Raw genomic sequence first — 18266 nt, 5'->3', positions numbered from 1 at the left:
TTCAAAACGTAAATAATATGCAAATCACGTTCTCCTAGCCCTTCCCTTCAAACCCACCCTGCCAAAAAGGTGACAGAAAGTTGAAACTGAAAAGCCACAGAAAGCGTAAAAAAACTGTAATAAAGAAAAACATCTTCGAAATTAAAACTGTCATTGATAAAACAGTGACAACAAATAAAAATATGATTTTCATTCAAAAACACATCAGAATGCAAAAAAAAATTATAAAAATTAAATAATATAACAATTGATGTCCATGTTTTAAACTTCAGCGAAACGTTTTCAGTGCAAAATCTTGTTTTCAATATCAAACATTAAAGTCATCATTTTGGCTCCACAGATTTCTGGTTTCATTGCAGATGTGAGTTAAGCTAACAGAGCTAATAATGTAAGCTATGTGAATATGACTATATGATAAAACACAAAACTAGCTGTTAGTTTTTTATTTGAAGGAGGAAACTTGTTATTACCACAACATAGATAAGCCTTATACTTTCTATTTCAGTTTGTGGATACATTGTGTTGATTTGTTGATGGTTTTGGTAGTCCTAAATAGAGCTGAAAACAATGAATTTCTTAATCGACTTAAACTGAATCGCTGATCCTTCCTTACTTTTGCTGCAGGCAAACATTGGTTCCGCTGTTGTGTTTCACATGGACGCTTATTGTGACGCATATGACGCAGGATCAACACAAACAGTATGACAGTCACATCTTAAGCCGTAAGTTAGTGAGTTGTATACAAATTAGTAGCAGTACACATACCCAGATAGCAAAATCATATGGCTTAAATCTGGTCCAAAACTGGCATGCCATTTTGGCAAAGTTCTGGGTGGATGGATGGGCCCTAAATGGCCCAAAATAGGCAAGCCAAAATCAAACCATAAGGAAGCCAAAATTTACCCAAAAGTCATTGCGGACTTCCAAAACATAGCCATAATTGTCCCAGAAAAGCCCCAAATCCCCATAATCCAGCCAAAAAGTAGCCAAAAATGACCCAAAGAGAGGCCAAACGGAGGCCAAAATTCACCCAAAATTTGTGTTGATCATGATTTTAAAATGAAGTGAGGTTTTCTTCTGGGTAGAAATTTTTGCTCTTTGCTCAGTGCTTTGGCTTTACAGAAATATGCCAAAATACAACCTAAAAACATCCATATATGGAATAAGATGTTGCCGCTCTTTCATCAATCTTCTGGCTTACCATAAATATGCTATACCATCCCTGTACTTGATCCTGCTCTTTGCCCAGTCTTTTGGTTCACCAGACATATGCCAGAACTCAGCCATATATTACTGGTGTTAAGCCTAAAGGTTTTCATAAAACCAAAAGAAAGCCAAAAATGCCAAATGTATGCCATAATACTGCAAAATTTTTGCTATCTGGGTATTGTTTGTAGATGTCACTTAAGTTATTTCTTGCTGTTTATATAGATATTTTTATATATATACTTTTACACTGTTCTTATTTTTATGATTTCTATATTCATATTTTTATATATCCTTTTACCTTTATACTTTTTGTGGTTTTGTTACAGCTGGTTCTGGAATAAAAGACAAGTTGTCATTTTCACATTTTTACTTTTTTTTTTTTTTTTTTTTTTTTTTACTTATTCAAATAATCGTTTAATCGAATTGAAGAGAATAATCGATAGCTGCAGGTCTAGTCCTAAGTGTTCCAGAATACTACAGCCTTAAAGCTATACTGTATGATGTGGCATTTTTACACTTTTCTTTTGTCATCTTAAAATGCTCCTAATAAGCGTGTGTTAAACTAAAATGTAAAAGAAATCCACCAGGTATTGAAACTCAAAAATGTTTAATTCTCGTATATTTCTGATAAAAGTCTGACCAATCATTTTATTCGGTCCGAATAAAATAATTGGCCGAACCTGGCTGAGCCTCCTGTCAATCATCCATTACGGCCGTCCAGCATCCTATACGGGTACCTCTGAATCTGACGCATCACTCGCGCTGCTTCTCCTGTCACTGACCACAGTCTTTCTAGGATGTGTGGATAGAACTCAAATGCACATGTGGAAGGGAATAAACGGATTTATGAACAGAAACAACAACTAAGGAGAACAAACAGGAGTCTGATGAATGAAGGATGGAGATAAAAGTCCGCAAGTCAGCTGTACTGGACTGAACAGGTCTGCATAAAGCTCAGCTTTTATGACCGTGGGACTCATACAGGTACATGTACATAGTGTCACACAATGTAAGATGATGTAGGATGATAACTATATGGACTATGAAACCTCAAATGTCCACGGAAAAATTCGCGGAGGCCAGGCGTTCACAGTGTGCACGCCCGTCGCCTGGGCATCTCATCTCCGTGGTGCAGTGAAGACCCTGACCCAGTACTGCACAGACCAGACCCTTAAATTCAGGGTCTACTGATGGAACAGGGGCCGCGGGCCCGCGGCAGGTGGATGATGCATCTGATTACTGAGGGAGGGGTCTGCAGACACACCGAAGTGAACCGGACCTGCACCTCCGCTTCCTCCGCGCGCATCAGGTGAGAGGAGGCGAGCATCAGAGCTCAGGCAAGGGGAAGGGGGAGGGGCTTTGGAGGGAGGCGGGTTGTTCATGTTCAAACTTTTACTAAGTGCTGTGAGAAATGCCACATCGGTAGCTTTAAATGTGCCGCTAAAAAGTGCAGAGTGGTCCTTTAATGCAAACACAGATGGTGTGCACAAACAAACACTGAAAGAGAGAAGTTTCTAAATAGGAGGTGTAACCCCTTCATGGTCCACAGGGATAGTTGTTTCACTGGGTTTCTTCCATTCCATGTACACACACACACACACACACACACACACACACACACACACACACACACACACACACACACACACACACACACACACACACACACTAATCTTTCAGAGTCAGGGTCCATAAGCGCCGCCTCTGTGCGCACCAGGAGATGAATGACCCCCCCTTCTCTCTCTCATATACTCTCACACAAAAACGCTGATCTCTCTCTAAGCCACAGCTGATCGGAAAGTATTTCGCAAACCCACAGATCATACAGCTGAGAGGACTTCTCCCCTTCCCCCGTGGATCGAACAGACCCCGGGCTGCAAACCTTTGGATCCGGTGGTGTCAGTCCACGTCCACGCGCAGCAAACTAGTTGCGTAAGTGAAACTGATATCAAACAAAGGCGGCAGACAGACACAGAGCTGTGGGATCTGGAAAAACAACGAAAAAGAAAGAGGAAACGAAGAGAAAAAGTGCAACAAAAGGAACCATGTCTAAACCTAATTACACGGGCGTGTATCATATGGTGGAGCAGCAGAACATGGACGAATACCTCGGAGCTTTAGGTAAGAATTTACACTCAAATCACATCTGCAAAGTATTATCACACTTTTCAACTCAGCTGAAGTCTCTCCATAGAACATGCATGTAGGTTTTGGTTGCATGATTATACTGTAGGTGCATTTTCTTTTCTTGGAGGTGATATGTGATTATTGATGTTTTAAATGGACCACCTTCATTTTCAGCAGCACATTAGTTTGATGAAATCACCGCCTTGTCCTTTGCATGACCCCACACTCACACATAGACACAGGAGAAGATGAAAAGAAGAGGGTGGGGTGCACCTCTTCAATAAAAGGACAATAGTTTATACTCATGTTACATTAAATCCCTCACTTCTAGGGCTTTGGGGGAAAAATAATAAAAAAAGGCAATGTGTAATGTATGCACTGTAATTTAATTTTTTTTGTATGCACTGTTACATTGCTCAAAAAAGATAAATAAAAAAAATCCCTCACTTCTATGTCCGTTTTTCAGATATTAACTTTGCTTTGAGGAAGATTGTGTGTTTACTAAAGCCCACCAAAGACATCACCCATGACCCAGCAACAGGGGCCATGAAGATCCGCACCATCACCACCTTTAAAAACTTCAACATGGACTTCAATATCGGAGAAGAGTTCACCGAAGACCTGGGGCCGGTGGACGGTCGTACCTGTCAGGTTCGATTGTGTGCTTTGTCTTTAACTCAATGTGCACACAGACCTGTCTAGACACATGAAAAGAGCTTAATGTTTCATGTTTAGGATTAATTTGGAAAGTCTGAAGGGACTGGAGGTCCACTTCCTGCTGTGATTTTGTTTTGTTACCAGCTCCTGCTGTTTTAATCCTTCCCATTACAATACAAGATGTGCGTCAGCGTAAGAAACTGGAAGAAAACTCACAAATTCATCCAGCAATGGTCACTACGAAAAGACACTCAGAAAGAAGTCGCATTCACTCTTTTGCTGGTGCACAAAGACCTTTGGGCCTGTGTGATTAAATGTGTGTGTTACTCTACATACTAATCACACACAGTGTCTCTGTGCTTTTGCAGACCACAGTGAGCTGGGAAGGCGACAAGCTGGTTTGTGTACAGCGAGGCGAGAAAGAGGGACGAGGCTGGACACACTGGCTGGAGGGAGACAAACTGCATCTGGTATGGACGTATACAAATGGAGTGAAAAGTTCAGCTGTGGGAAGGCAGGCGGATATGGAACAAGGAAAGAAGGGGTGAATTTGATATGCTAAATAGGGGAGAATATGCAAATTAGATGTTATTCATTGCTTTATTCTGTTATATGCATTAAGTCCATACTAGCAGGTTTAAGAGGAAGATGAATGGAGTGGGGAAAACGGTAAAGATTAGTAAAATGCAAAAACAACCCAGGAACTTTAATTTTTTTTTTGGTCTTTGGTTTTGAAACTTATAGATTATCAGTCAGTGGCGATTATGTTTGTGGCCAATCCCTATTGTTCCACGAAAAGGCTCTAACAGGATTTGTAATACCTCTGTTGCATTTAGGAGCAGGACAAAGAAATGCTTTGTTGATGCTGCGACTAATTTCAGAGAAGTGAGGAGTAAATGCCAGTGAGGATCAGGCTGGTGGGCTTTAGAGGTTGCACAAAGCAGGAGAAGAGTGGAAGGAGACTAGTGAAGAGTGAGTGAGGGGGAGAAGGGCTAAAAAAAAGAGAGAGGCTGAGATGGAGAAAGAGTGGAGGACGGATTATTAGGTCAAAGAAGGAGGAGCGGGGTGAGATGAGGGGGGAATGGGGGCTCTAGTTTTAGATACAGTTCCAGGTTTGTGGATTATTTTGATGTGTCCCTCTCCGTCCTCCCCCTCTTCTCATTTTGTCTTTTTTCTCTCTGCAGGAGATGAGAGTTCAAGGTGTGGTTGCCAAGCAAGTCTTCAAGAAAGAATAATCTCAATTTATTCTAATTAGAAAATAAGCAACGAACTGGAACAACAATTGAGAAAATGTTTATAGTTTTTTTTTTTCTTAAATATTAATCAACTATAACCTGAAACAGTGTAAGATCGAATATCTATCATGTACATGTTCTTGTGGCGGTATTGACAGTGATGAACTGTGAGAAGTGAGCAGCAGAGCAGACTTGTGTAAACATTCCCAACATGCTTCCTTATATTGCACTATCTGTCCTCACAATGTCATAAACAAATCTGACATCTGTCTCTGTCATGCTTCTCTGCTGCATTTTTAATACAACACACCATGTGCAAGTTACTCTTCCAGCAGACTGAGTGAAAACGTTTCATATCATGAACATAGGAAGTCAGTAGCACTAATATTGACTGGTGCTAGAATGATATAATTTAAAATAGTTATAGTTCCTGTTAGTGGAAATGTAAATATGTATTTTACAGTTACAGACACACTGAGCTATAGTCCAACACTATAAACAGGCTGCAGTTACTTGTGAAGCTCTTGTCTAATTTAAATCATTGGGAAGAGAAGCGCTTCACCAGTGTTTTAAGACTAACAATAAATATGTGACTTGTAGCTGGTGATGAGAAATCTCACAATGTCCAAGCTGAAGTTTTTCCTTAATGTCCAGCAGGGGGCAGCAAACAGTCAGCCACCTGCACTTACGTCTGAAAAGCACATTTTAGTATGAATAGATCCAGTCTGAGGCTTGAAAAAAAAGTTGAAAAGGCTGAAAAACATCACTACTGAGCTCCATCCTTTTACCGGTAGAACCAAAAAAAAAAAAAAGGATGGTGTGGTGTTATGTCCCACACCACTCGTCCTCTTGTGGCTCAGAGTAGGTCCTGAGGAAGTTGGAGTGTCCAGAGTCTCCATTCCTATGGATGGATTCAGTGAAAGAAACGGAGGCCTTGAATGGAGTTATGGGTTGGCTGCTCTCCACGCTGTCCTGTGTGCAGTAACTGATCAGAGCATCATCTGAGGAGAAAAATTCAATGAATATTCAGCAGGAATGAACTGTTAACCCTTAAAGACCCAAACATCCACCATTGACCTAAGCTATCTACTGATCTAAACTGTTTAATACCTGTTGATCCACTAATCCTATCGATACAAGTAAATAATTAGTGTAAAATACAGTTTATCATCTTTTCATGGGCATCAGATATGACCCATTTGAATGTTCCAAGGCTCCATAGTGAACATGGAAACACCGTCATCTTTTGTTCAGTTTGTTCAGTTATTGATATATTTTACTAAAAACGTCACTTTTTCTTCAGTTTTCTCTGTTTTTTATATAATAATCATCAACTTTAATCTGAGCTTTATTGAACATTTACATGATCAGTGAATTAAATACATGAAAATATACAGAGGATAATATTTTAAATAAATGGTGATGAATCACTTAAGAAAGGTTAGATATAGAGAAATTTTCAGTTGGGAACTAGCACAAAAGTAGCATTGGGTCTTTATGGGTTAATGTAAAAACACACTTTAATCTAATGGGATGTGTGATTTATTCAAATCTTAATGAAACAAATGCAATTAGTACTAAGTAATGTTGGAAAAGTATATGCATTTTTAGTCTAATATATCATAGAAATTGTGTAGAGGCTTTTATTGGTTGACCTTTGGAACAGCTTCAGTGCTCTGTGGCATAGATTGTCCGAGTCTCTGACACTGGAAATTAGTTCATATAGTGTTTCTGATTTTGTCAATACTTTCTGGGGGTATAGAGATAAAATTCAGGTTATGTTTAAACTGGTTAAAACATCCAAAGGTATACGATCCCTCTAAATTACTAATATATGCCCATGCAATATTTATAATTCTTATTTTATTTTATTTATTTATTTTTTTTGACAAACCACTGTAACCCAGTGTGGAACTTAACTTGACTAGTTGATGAGAACTGTAAATTTGTACCAATAAACATTTTTACTGTCATTTCTGCAAAAAACCTTTAAAAAAGAAAGATATCCTCCTCAGACCCTGTAAGATTTTTTGTTTATTTTAATTTTTTACATTACATAATTGATTGCCTTGATTGATAACAGAATGAGTTTTTTCAGATACTTTTTCTTTTATTTATTTATTTATGAAATATCCTTCCCAGTGGACAGTGTTTTTGTTTCTTTTTAAAGGTTAACTTACTTTATTATCCTCATCAGGAAATTTGGTCTCTGCATTTTACTATTCTAATACATACATATTATCTAACATTGGCATTAGAGGAAGAAAAGCATGTTAAATGCAAAGGGAGGTCAAACTAAATACTTGATGTTTTGGTCTGTATAAACCTTTTCCTGAAACTGTAGTTTTTAATGCATAATGCGCATAGTTTTATAGATATTTCATGTATATCCTGGTTGTATTTTAATGCTCAGAGACAAATAACCATTTTTGTGGAACCTGACCTGTACATGTTTTTTTTAGTTTTTCTGAAGTTTTTCCATTCGTCAGGATGAGGTGTCAAGCATCATCTGATTCAAAAGTTTCATGATTTCATCTAGTTCATTTAAAGTCACAGTTTTCATGAAAAATAGTGGTAGTGTCAAAATGGGATTTTTTTTTTTTTTTTTTTAAATTTTGTAAGTAAACAAAATGTAGCTTTTTTTTTTTTTTTTTTTTAGAAATTTGAATGTAGATGTAGACTAGACTTCCAAATAAGTCACTGGCTGCTCTTATTTGTTACCTTTCTGTGGTAAATTTGATGTTAGGCTCTAAACACATTCACCATGGAGCCCCTACACGTCCACACAAGAGCCAAGTAATATCACTGAAAAGTCAAGGAACTTCACTTTACTGTTTTAAAGGATATGTGTGGATTAATGGTTTAAAAATAATTGAACATTTTAGAAAAATAGTCGTTGAAGCTGCATATGATTGTCTTGGTTTTAGAGGGTTAATATAGAAACTGAGATCATTATAACATATAATATAACAAAACTAATGGTGGCTTAAGACTGTACACATTTAAATACTGGAATGATTATTTAAATTTGGTAAAATAAGTGCATTTAGGTAGAATTAACCCTTTTTTTCCCCCACATCATTACTGAAAACGTAGATTCATGCCTGTTATTGATTGTTATTTGAGATTCATTTAAGTGTAATTTTGTTTTAAAGGTCTAGTGTGTCTGTGTGGAGCACTGTTGAAGGGTTCGTCACCTGGTTTGAACAGCGGTAACTGGCAGGTCTCCACTGGACAGTTGTCTGGACAGTGACCGTTGACCTGCGTGGACGGTAAAGGCAGCTTCAGGGGGCTTTCAGGCATCACTGGGACCATCTCTACCAGAGTCACAGAACGTCTTGGACTGACTGTGCACAAACAGGGTGAAAAAAGAAGACTGATTAAACCCACACTTACAGGAATATCTTTCATGATCACAATGATAATGTAAACTGGACTTCAAACGTGTAACGTAGATCAACATCTGAGAGGAAATATCTGACTTGCAATGAGGGGAAATGGATCATTTATATGAAACATTAAAGTGATGAATACTAATTTTTATGTAACTATAGTGACTTAGTATGACTTGATGTTAGTGTCACTTTTCTGTGAATCTTTTCTTTTCAGCATCAGTCACTTCCTGTGAATTTGACAGAGATATGAAACTTTAGTAGTTTCTTTTTAATAGAAAGCGGCTGCATTCAGCGTTGACTCAGGAGTCTCACACCTCATATTTCCTAAATACTGAGTTCTCTGCTGTTCATCAGTACTTGCGTCAATTCACCATAATCAGATCATTATTTTAACCCCATGTAACCATGGTAAGTCCAGCTCAATACATCTTTTTAAGGAACTTTTTTTTCACTGTAGATTTACCTTCCTCATTTATTTTTAGTTAATATATTTTTTTATATTATGTCTTTTCAGTGAATTGGTGTTGTCAAGAGAAAACCATATCTTCATAAGTTTTTTTTTTTGTTGTTTTGTTTTGTTTTTTTAGCACATAAGTACAATCTAAAAAATAAAGACACAGGGAAATATACTGCATATGGGTAACAAAATTTAGGGTGTGAAGATGAAGAGCAGTGAGTTAATTCACCCACTGGTGCCTCGTAAACTTTGTAACTCTGACACAGACTTTGGGTTCAATATCACTCTATATAATTAAAAAAGGGGGAAAAAAAGGTTGTAATTTTATCTCTAGAAGAAACATATCTGAGCAGCACAAACCACAATAATTATTAGTATCATGACATGCATTTTTGTATGTTTTTGGGGTTTCTTTTAATCATGCACATTTAGAAATTATGATTTGTGAAATGCTCCTCTACTTCCAAAAAGTCATGATTTGACCGTAAGCAAGAGTTAAAAATCCATGGATAATTTTTTTTTTTCTTGTTGAATAAGAACTCAAAGTGCATTAATTTTCTGTTTATTATTTACTACATTGAGTCAAAATAACACAATTGAACTAAATAAGCACTGACATCAGCAGAGACGACATGTGCTTTATCTTTTGCATTATTTGTGGTATTTTGATCTAATTTACATCTTTTATGAACAAGTTAAAATCACAAATAACAGTTTGTTTCAACTTTCACTCAGCCTAAAAAATAGTTTTTCAGTTTGAAAGAATTATTAAGTTGACCTTTCTCATGAGACCATTTTTTTCATATCACTCTGCCTAAATGTGAGCGTCTGTTATATGATAAAAATGACTCTTTTGTGGGGATTCAAAGATGTATCAGTGTTTTAATGCATATACTTCATCTTTTAAGCCTGTCTTCTTACATCACTCTAACTTTAATGACAACCAGTTTTCAAGTAATTCTATTTCATGTGTAAATTCCAGTTTTAGCACAGTGCTTCAGTGGAGATACAGTAAATGTCGCCGCAGTAAAACCCAACGTCAAAACAATCTATTAAGCGATTATTGTGCCATGTACGTAGGAAGCTGTCTCGGTTTTAGCTGTAAAGTGAAGTGAGCTGTGAAGTGTGCGTCACGTTATACCAAATAACTGTGTCAGGCTGAATATGAGCAGGATGTGGTTTTCTTCATTCAGTTTCTCATGATTCTTAAGAATAGTTAGCATCATGTAACTGCAGCTTGTTGAGTCTTTCATCATCACACCAAACGGTTATTTTTGTACAAATCTAACAGAATTATCACTGTTTTGGAACCAAAAATCTATTCCTAATTAAAATAATATGTGAGAGCCACAGATCTGGGTTTAATTCTACTATGTGCTAAAAAAAAAATATCACTGTAAAGGAAGCAGTGGGTGGATTTGTCTTCAAAAGAAAAGCAGTTAGATTTCACTGTTTGTCTCATGGTGTGTGCCAGTTGTGGTGATTCTTTACTGTCATTAGGAAGCATATGTACACACAGCTCCACTTCAGAACAGTATAAGAAGTACATGCACAAGCAGAGAGATGCCACACCTACATATGTGACATTTTCAACACACCTGATCTGCATGATTTGCGCCTTATCCTCCAGCAGATGATGAGGCCAAAGAGAATGACTGCGGTCAGTACGAGTCCTGCCCATAGGCCTGCAGGTAACATCCAGTGACACTCTGGAAAACATAGAGAAGAGGGGGTTTTAGAGGGACCTGAATACATTTTAATCACACTGAGTAGGATGACAAAAATCTACTGACTTCTGGGAAACATGCTGCTACTGCAATCATTTCCACACTTATATATAATTTTTTAGAAACTATGAAGAAGGATGTTTACAATTCTATCAATAAAAAGCAAATATAATGGATACATTTTGTAATTTTTCTGTTTATTATCGCAAAATTAGTCAGACGAAATGAACCCCTGTGCGTATTTTAAGTTATTTGTCCATGTTGGCCCATATAAGAAAAAATGATGACGTTATACTTTCTTTTTTTTTCTATTATGCTGCTATTTCTCTTCACAGCATTTAAAAAAAATTTAGGGACTGAAGACACTAACTGATTACTCATTTGAGGTTACATTTGGGGTCTTCACTGACGCACTTTGCGTTTATAGATGTTACGTATTCTCTGTTGGGTACATGTAGATACAATACGTAGGCCAGTCCAAAACCTTCACCCTCTTGTTTCTCAGCCAGGTCTGAAGTGTGTGCACAGTGTGCTTTGTACTGACACAACCCCAGACCATGACAGACCCTGGATACTGGACTTGTTGTGGTAACATCCTGGATAACATGATCTTGTTTTATCTTTTGTCCAGAGCACGCAATGTCTATTTGTCCCAAAAATCACATGGATATTGATTGGTCTGAGGAAAATCCATGTTTTTTCTGAGGGATGGTCTATTGCTGATGCCTCTGAACCCAAAGAAGACCATGACACTTCTGGACACAGTTAACGTAGGGCGTCCCTTTGGTTCAGTAAAGTTTGACCTGGTATTTGTTACGTCCATACTGTACAGCCTGACAAAGGTTTTCATCAGTACTCCTGACCCATGTGGTTCTATCAGCCATAGATACATGAGCTGGTGTCAGTTGAGGGGTCAGAGATCACAGTGTTGAGGTCTGCACTCATGTCCTTTATAGTCTGAAATACACTCAGTTTCATTGAATCTTTTAATTCTGTTCAGCACCATACTTAGTGGAACATCTAAATCCTTTTCTATCTTTCTTTGAGAAACTTTGTTGCAGTAATTTTCACCTGTATTTGTTGACAAATCCTTCGCCCATCTTTACTCCTAAACAATTCAACATTTCCCCATGTCACTTAGCAAATTTTGATTATTGTAACCTCTTCACGTCACCCATTTCTAATTTGTTTATTTTCAACAATTTATTGGCCTTAAACTGTCCCAGCTTGTGATACAAAATATATTGACCACAAAAAACATGAAATAATTCAGATTCATGCTGTACACAATGAAATACATCTCACTTTATTGTTTAACTTGCATTTTTCTATACCATCTCAAGTTTTTGATTGTATTTTATTCTGTTCTCTTATTCTATTCTTATTCTTTTGTTATCTTTCAAGGGTCTCTCTTTCAAATTTTACAATAGCTTATTGTACAAGTTTATGAAGTTTAGTTTCCATATGACTTAATGTTGTGTCAAACAGAAAGCTCCTGTCTGTTAGATACAGAGTGGCTATGATAGCAACATCACATAACAATTATAAAAAAGTGCTGTTGTGGGGTCCTCCTTGTTGTTGACAAAAAAAAAAAAAAAGATGACTAAATTTCATCAGTGTGTGACGTATAAAGTGACTTGATGTAAGTGTAAGTTGTGGTATTGTCTTGGTTACGTAATAGCAGTGCACATAAATACATATCTTAGTTCGTCTTCATGATCTAAGACTGGCTGATCAGGCGGATTTGGTTCAGTTTAATAATTTTTCTGCTTTTGCACTGAAAACAAAGAAATCTTTCTGTGTGGTAATGTTTCATTTTGAGTCAGAAATTTCTGTTTTCAGCATGTATTTAACATTTTCCCCCTGTCTCTTTGCCCTATTTGTCAATTGTTTCCTCACAGTGTTCAAAAAAAAATTTCCATTTATATTGCAAATGAATTTATGTCAATTCTCTATTTTCACGTTTCTCTGGAAAACAGATGGAGAATACTAGGTAAGAAATAAATCCTCCCTGTCAGGCCTTTAACAACTGTCATCCTGTCAGAAGAGTTAAATTTAAGATTAGAGTAAAATAAATGCTCTTACATATGTAATATTCTTGCTCAGATGTTTGTTTTGCTTGACCCATAAAGACCCAGTGCTACTTTTGTGGTAGTTCCCAAATTATTTTTTTCTCTCAAATGAACCTATCTTGAGTGATTTATCGTCACTTATTATAATATTATCCTCTGTATTTTGATTTTTTCCAGTGAAAATCATGTATTTTCCAATAATGAATTTACTAATCAGATTAGAGTTGAGGGTCATAATATCAGAAACAGAGAAAACTGAAGAAAAGGGGACTTTTAACAGCAAAGATATGAGTAATTGAATGTAAAACCAAGTGTCTCCATCCACTGCCATTTAACAAAATCAATGGGTTTTTACTGGTGAATCATTGTTGTAGAAAATGACAGTGTTTCCACGTTCACTTCAAAACCTCTGAACGTCCAAATAGGTCTTAGCTGATGACCATGAAAAGACGACAAACTGTTTTACACCAATTATTTACATGCATTGATAGGATTAGTTTATCAACAGGTATTAAACTTTTTACATCAGTACATGGTTGTGGTTCAATGCTAAAATTAGGAAAATAGTATTGTTTGATTCTTGTATTAAGTTAATGATAAAGGTGTAAAAGCACTGAGGGGTAGGATTAAATAAGTTTATACTTCTTCCTACTCCTTTTTGACCATGCAATATTCAGACTTGCATGTGCTTGAAGATAGATTCTGTCCATTTAAATGTTATTTTGTTTTTGTCTTAATTTGCTATGTTTTGTTTTGTTTTATTTTCTTTCTTTGCATGTTCGACATAAATAAATGAAATGAAATGAAATGGTTTTGGTTGCCAGTGGATGTTTGGGTCTTTATGGGTTAATTCCCATCTGTTTTCTCATCATCAACACCACCCTTCTCTGGAAATAACGTCATCATATCTCAATGAAGCAATCAGGTTAAGATCATCTGCTAGATTGCAAAACTGATTTTTCTGTAAAAAGCTTCTTTTTTTTTTCCCCATAAACTAAGCTCCCATTTTATGATCCATTGACAGGAAAGTTAAAACTGGAAACCTACGAGTTTTGAAGTTGCCACAGATGGCATCCGTTTTTGCAGTTCCTGGAATTTCCAGAATCCTCCCAATGTCCTCACATCTGGAAAAGACATGTAGAGACATTTAGAACAATCGAAAAGGAAAAGAGAATCATGGTGCATTTTTATGAGCTCAAGAAACTGTACAGTGAGGCTGAGGTATTGAATCCGTAGGTGTGTGGTGGGATGTTTCAGTAGGTAAGACGTATGTACATGAATAATGGATGAGTCACACATTTTACCACATTACACAGCGTATTCCTTCATCTATGACAATAATAGCAGTGGAGAGGCACTCTAACCTGGTGTGTGCTTTACACGGTGAGTGGAAATCTGAAATGTTGCTGTAGGTCCCATCTTCACACGGAACGCAGATTGTGTCACTTGTACGAGAGGCTGCAAGAGGTAAATAGTTAGTACTCACTGAAGGTGTGAAAATGGAAATAACTATGATACAAAAGGGTAGGTTAATAGTATAGTTTGGTTCCCATGATCACTACAGAAACCTCTGGAAATCTGACTTGAAATAGTAAAAGTACAAATGAAGTATCAACTGAATAGTGTTTGTAGATCATTAGACTATTTCTCAAGGCATGTTTTCATTTGCTTTCATTAGATAACATTAGCTGCACCACCAGTAGGACTCAACCATGAATATATTATGATAACCATTTTTAGACTAAATTTGTGAGCAAAATCAGAAAGTTATATCATCTTAATATTGCACAATAATATATGAACAGAGCAGATATATATTGCCTGTAGCTGATCCAATCCAATCCACTTGGTTTATATAGCACATTTAAACAACAAGAATGTTTCCAAACTGCTGCACATCATAAAACAATTAAAAGAAATACACTAAAAACAATAAATAAGTGCATAAAACTACAACAATGCTATTAATAAAACAATAAAATCAAATAGTTAGAAGTAAGTCAATTAAAAATAAAATTAAATAAATAAATAAAAGACACAGAGGACCACACCACTCATGTGGAGTTGAAAGCCAGGGAATAAAAGTGGGTCTTAAGACGAGACTTAAAACACTCCACCGTGGGGGCTGTTTGGGCGTGGGGGGGCAGGGCGTTCCAGAGTCTGGGGCTGACCACAGAGAAACTCCTGTCCCCCGGTTTTAATTCTCGTCTTAGGTAGCACGAGCTGGAGCTGGCCCTCAGACCTCAGTTTGGATGAGGTCCGTGGTGTACTGTGGGGCCAGTCCATTCAAAACTTTAAAAAACAAACAATAAAATCTAAAAATCAGTGCTAAAATTAACAGGGAACCAGTGCAAAGTATGAAAAGGCTAGATTGTATAATACATTTTTAGCCTAACGCTTTTTGATGTACATAAGACCCTAAATTACACAGATTCAGTGTAAGGCTGTTGAGTATTAAGGTTTCCAGACGCTTTGATAGGTTTTACTTCCTGTACACTTCTTTCACAGCAGACATTTTGTCATCTAAAAGCAGGAAAAGTGTGAGTATAATCGAGAATGTAAACCATGCACAAATCTAGGGCCTGACCCCTCAGACATGAAAGCACTTTCTTCTACATTCCTCTTGCCTGTTCTTCTAATGTATTAAAGTTGTAATGGTTCCAAAAAGCCCTGGCCCCCATAGAACTAACTACATTAAACATCTCTCTAAAAACAATGAATCATTTATTTCTTTTCAGGCATTATTCCAGTCCATTCATTTAATTTGTTCATATTGGCCATCTTTAAATTGTGCCTCCATCGATAAGATCTCAGGGCTCAAATAGAGATTCCAATTAAATTAATAAACACATTTTTTCCAGACAGACAGTGGAGTGACTTCACAATACTTGATGAGGTTTACTGTTTTACAGAGCTTGTATGCTAGCACTTATCATTAGCTCACCTCTGACCCCTCAGGTTAATATGGTCACTCATAAAAAAGCCACAAACAAATCACAAACTACTGACCAAAAAAGGCAGCGCAGAAACCAGAATGTGAATGAATGAATCAGAAATGGATGACAACACAGTTCCTCTGTCAGCTGTTTCTATACAGTAAATGAGTTCCAACCATGTCTGCTGTGGAAAACAGTCTATTACTCATGGTGCCTTCATAATCTCTTCATAATGTTCTTTCAAAACCTCTTCTTTTCAGTGTATTTAAAAGGCTTAAGCAAATTCAGTTAGTTTGGATTGATTCTGATAATTGTTCAGATATAATGTTCAGTGTCATTGTTTCACTACAGTGTTTTCTTGTTGATCTGCAGTGAAATAAAAGAAACAGAAACAGGAAGTTTAAACCCAAAAACTACCTTTGGAATAAATCAACTTAATTAGTCCAATTCTAATCCTAAACCTGAAGCCAACAGATTTATATTTTACACAGATCAGGATCATGAACACTTACAGTAAATGGGGTCTTTTAAGGTGTATGAGCAGGAAGACTTATTATATTAACGTGTTTCAGTGTTTATACAGGCAACATAGAGCCCACCTTGAACTTTGGCCCCTTCTCCTTGAGGACAGCGTCTCACAGGCCGACAGTGACTGCAGTCAGCATCAGTGCAGTAGAAACCAGACACACACCCACATACTGTGTCCTCCTGAGCCGTACACTCCTTTATCTTTATCTGGTTGTTACCTGAAAATAAATAGAAAGAGAATAAGAAGATGTGTGTTTCAGTGAAGAGTTCATTTTTATTTTGTTTTTATCTGCCCTGAGGGTGTTTGCAAAACCATTTGCTATATTCAGTGTGACTGCTTTGACTGGAACTGACATATTATCCCTTGAAAATCACTTACTTTTTCAAAGTACATTTTATATTAAGTTGACAAACAGGTTAAAAAACTGTTTTTTTTTTTTTTTATCTTTGTTCACTCAGACTGTTAAATGCCTGAGTGAAGATCATAGGTCAGTCTGCACTGTCCCTAATTCTGTGCAATGTAAGTATGTGTGTGCAAAGTGTCTGAAGTGTGGATTTTAATGAATGCTTTATTGACTTGCTGATTTTATTGGATGTTCAATTTTATTGGATGTTCAATTTTATTGGATGTTCAATTTTATTGGATTCTTATTTATTGCTATTCTTCCTTTCATTTATTCTTTTGCACTGAAGAGGGTAAGCTCTACCCAGTTTTATTGTATAGCCATTGTAGAATGACATTAAATTCTATTCTATTCTATTCTATTCTATTCTATTCTATTCTATTCTATTCTATTCTATTCTATTCTATTCTATTCTATTCTATAAAATGTTGTTCCACAAACAGCATCACATTTTTCTGCCTCAGCTTTCATCACATCTAAGTTATCGGTTACACATCTGATAGTATCATCACAGTACTTTATGTACTTCCCCCATGTCAATGTATTTGAGGTTTTTTGTGGAACTATAGGATTTCCAGCAGAACTTAAGATAAAGTTTGAGCCTTTCTAGACATTTTTGACATATATAATGACTAAGAATTAGTAAAGAAGACAGAGTAGGGAGAAGAGGAAGGAACTGTGTTTGTGTTTTAGTTTCTACTCTACAGTTGGTGTGTGTGTTTGTATAATGTCTGCGCATGTGTGACTTACTGGAATTGCAGTCCTTGCATACGTGACAGACTTTCAGGTGATTTTTTGTGTCCATGTAAAGCCCACGTCTGCATTCAGCACACTGTGTCTTTTTGGTGCCATCACACTCTGCTTCCATGTATGTTCCTAATAAGATTTTAGAAAACAGACATTAAATCTATTGTTGGATTAATGTGATAAAAACACACCAGAAGCGCAGCACCCGTCCACGTATTGAGTTCTTCTACAAACAAAGGTAAAATAAGTTGTAGTGACAGTTTGTGGTGTTGACTGACCTGCTTCACACCGATCACAGCATATCCCCTTTTCACTGAGGTATCTATCCCCATCGTTGCAGTCCTTTGACGTGCTGGGCATCCCTGAACATTAAAGCTCCTGTCCCGTCTGATGTTCACGCTGGTGTTCTTCTGTCTCCAGCCTCTCTCTCTGTGCTGTCTGTGTAATATCTGCTGTGACTGTTTCCCCTCCTCACTCAGCCATACCTACTTCTCATGCCTTTTCTAATCCTACACAGTGGAAAACCCCAGTGACCCTCATTTGCTGTTTTCCCCTCAGTCTCTCTTTCTCTCTGCCTGTTTCTCTTCTCATTTCCTTCCTGTTCTTGTCCTCTCTCTGCGATTGCAAGCTGTGTGTGTGTTTCCGTAGCTATACATGACCAAAGGGCTCATTTCTGGCACTCTTGACTGCACAAAGCAAAGCAGCACAATGAAACAATTTCCTCTCTCCACTACACCCTTTCCTTACACTCTATCTCCATTGTTTCTAGTGA

The 18266-nt window shown here is 37.0% G+C and overlaps 2 protein-coding genes across 2 annotated transcripts; one reads left to right on the top strand and one right to left on the bottom strand.

Annotated features, from left to right (window-relative positions):
* Positions 1-2971: 2971 nt before the first annotated feature.
* On the top strand, positions 2972-5501 carry rbp5 (retinol binding protein 1a, cellular). Its single transcript, XM_030157221.1, has 4 exons — positions 2972-3330; positions 3803-3987; positions 4362-4463; positions 5178-5501. The coding sequence occupies exons 1-4, from the start codon at positions 3255-3257 to the stop codon at positions 5226-5228; spliced, it is 414 nt and encodes a 137-aa protein (XP_030013081.1). The 5' UTR covers positions 2972-3254; the 3' UTR covers positions 5229-5501.
* LOC115435043 (tumor necrosis factor receptor superfamily member 5) lies at positions 5310-18080 on the bottom strand. The gene is made up of 8 exons (XM_030157220.1): positions 17773-18080; positions 17498-17623; positions 16415-16561; positions 14244-14337; positions 13927-14003; positions 10679-10789; positions 8426-8575; positions 5310-6229 (listed from the first exon to the last, which is right to left on the bottom strand). The coding sequence occupies exons 1-8, from the start codon at positions 17852-17854 to the stop codon at positions 6054-6056; spliced, it is 963 nt and encodes a 320-aa protein (XP_030013080.1). The 5' UTR covers positions 17855-18080; the 3' UTR covers positions 5310-6053.
* Positions 18081-18266: the final 186 nt, after the last annotated feature.

The sequence above is a fragment of the Sphaeramia orbicularis genome, chromosome 16 (assembly GCF_902148855.1).
Source record: "Sphaeramia orbicularis chromosome 16, fSphaOr1.1, whole genome shotgun sequence".
Lineage (NCBI taxonomy): Eukaryota > Metazoa > Chordata > Actinopteri > Kurtiformes > Apogonidae > Sphaeramia > Sphaeramia orbicularis.
The sequence above is the reverse complement of the archived record's forward strand: the minus strand, read 5'-3'. Positions and strand labels throughout refer to the sequence as shown.

What these genes read in the sequence shown, in the direction of transcription:
- rbp5 (XM_030157221.1), top strand. Translation starts at nt 3,255, where the DNA reads ATGTCTAAACCTAATTACACGGGCGTGTATCATATGGTGGAGCAGCAG. An exon ending in CGAATACCTCGGAGCTTTAG is followed by an intron (nt 3,331 to 3,802) that starts GTAAGAATTTAC and finishes TCCGTTTTTCAG; the next exon opens with ATATTAACTTTGCTTTGAGG. An exon ending in TGGACGGTCGTACCTGTCAG is followed by an intron (nt 3,988 to 4,361) that starts GTTCGATTGTGT and finishes GTGCTTTTGCAG; the next exon opens with ACCACAGTGAGCTGGGAAGG.
- LOC115435043 (XM_030157220.1), bottom strand. Translation starts at nt 17,854, where the DNA reads ATGCCCAGCACGTCAAAGGACTGCAACGATGGGGATAGATACCTCAGT. An exon ending in ATGCAAGGACTGCAATTCCA is followed by an intron (nt 16,562 to 17,497) that starts GTAAGTCACACA and finishes ATTTATTTTCAG; the next exon opens with GTAACAACCAGATAAAGATA. An exon ending in GTTACCGCTGTTCAAACCAG is followed by an intron (nt 6,230 to 8,425) that starts GTGACGAACCCT and finishes TTTTCTCCTCAG; the next exon opens with ATGATGCTCTGATCAGTTAC.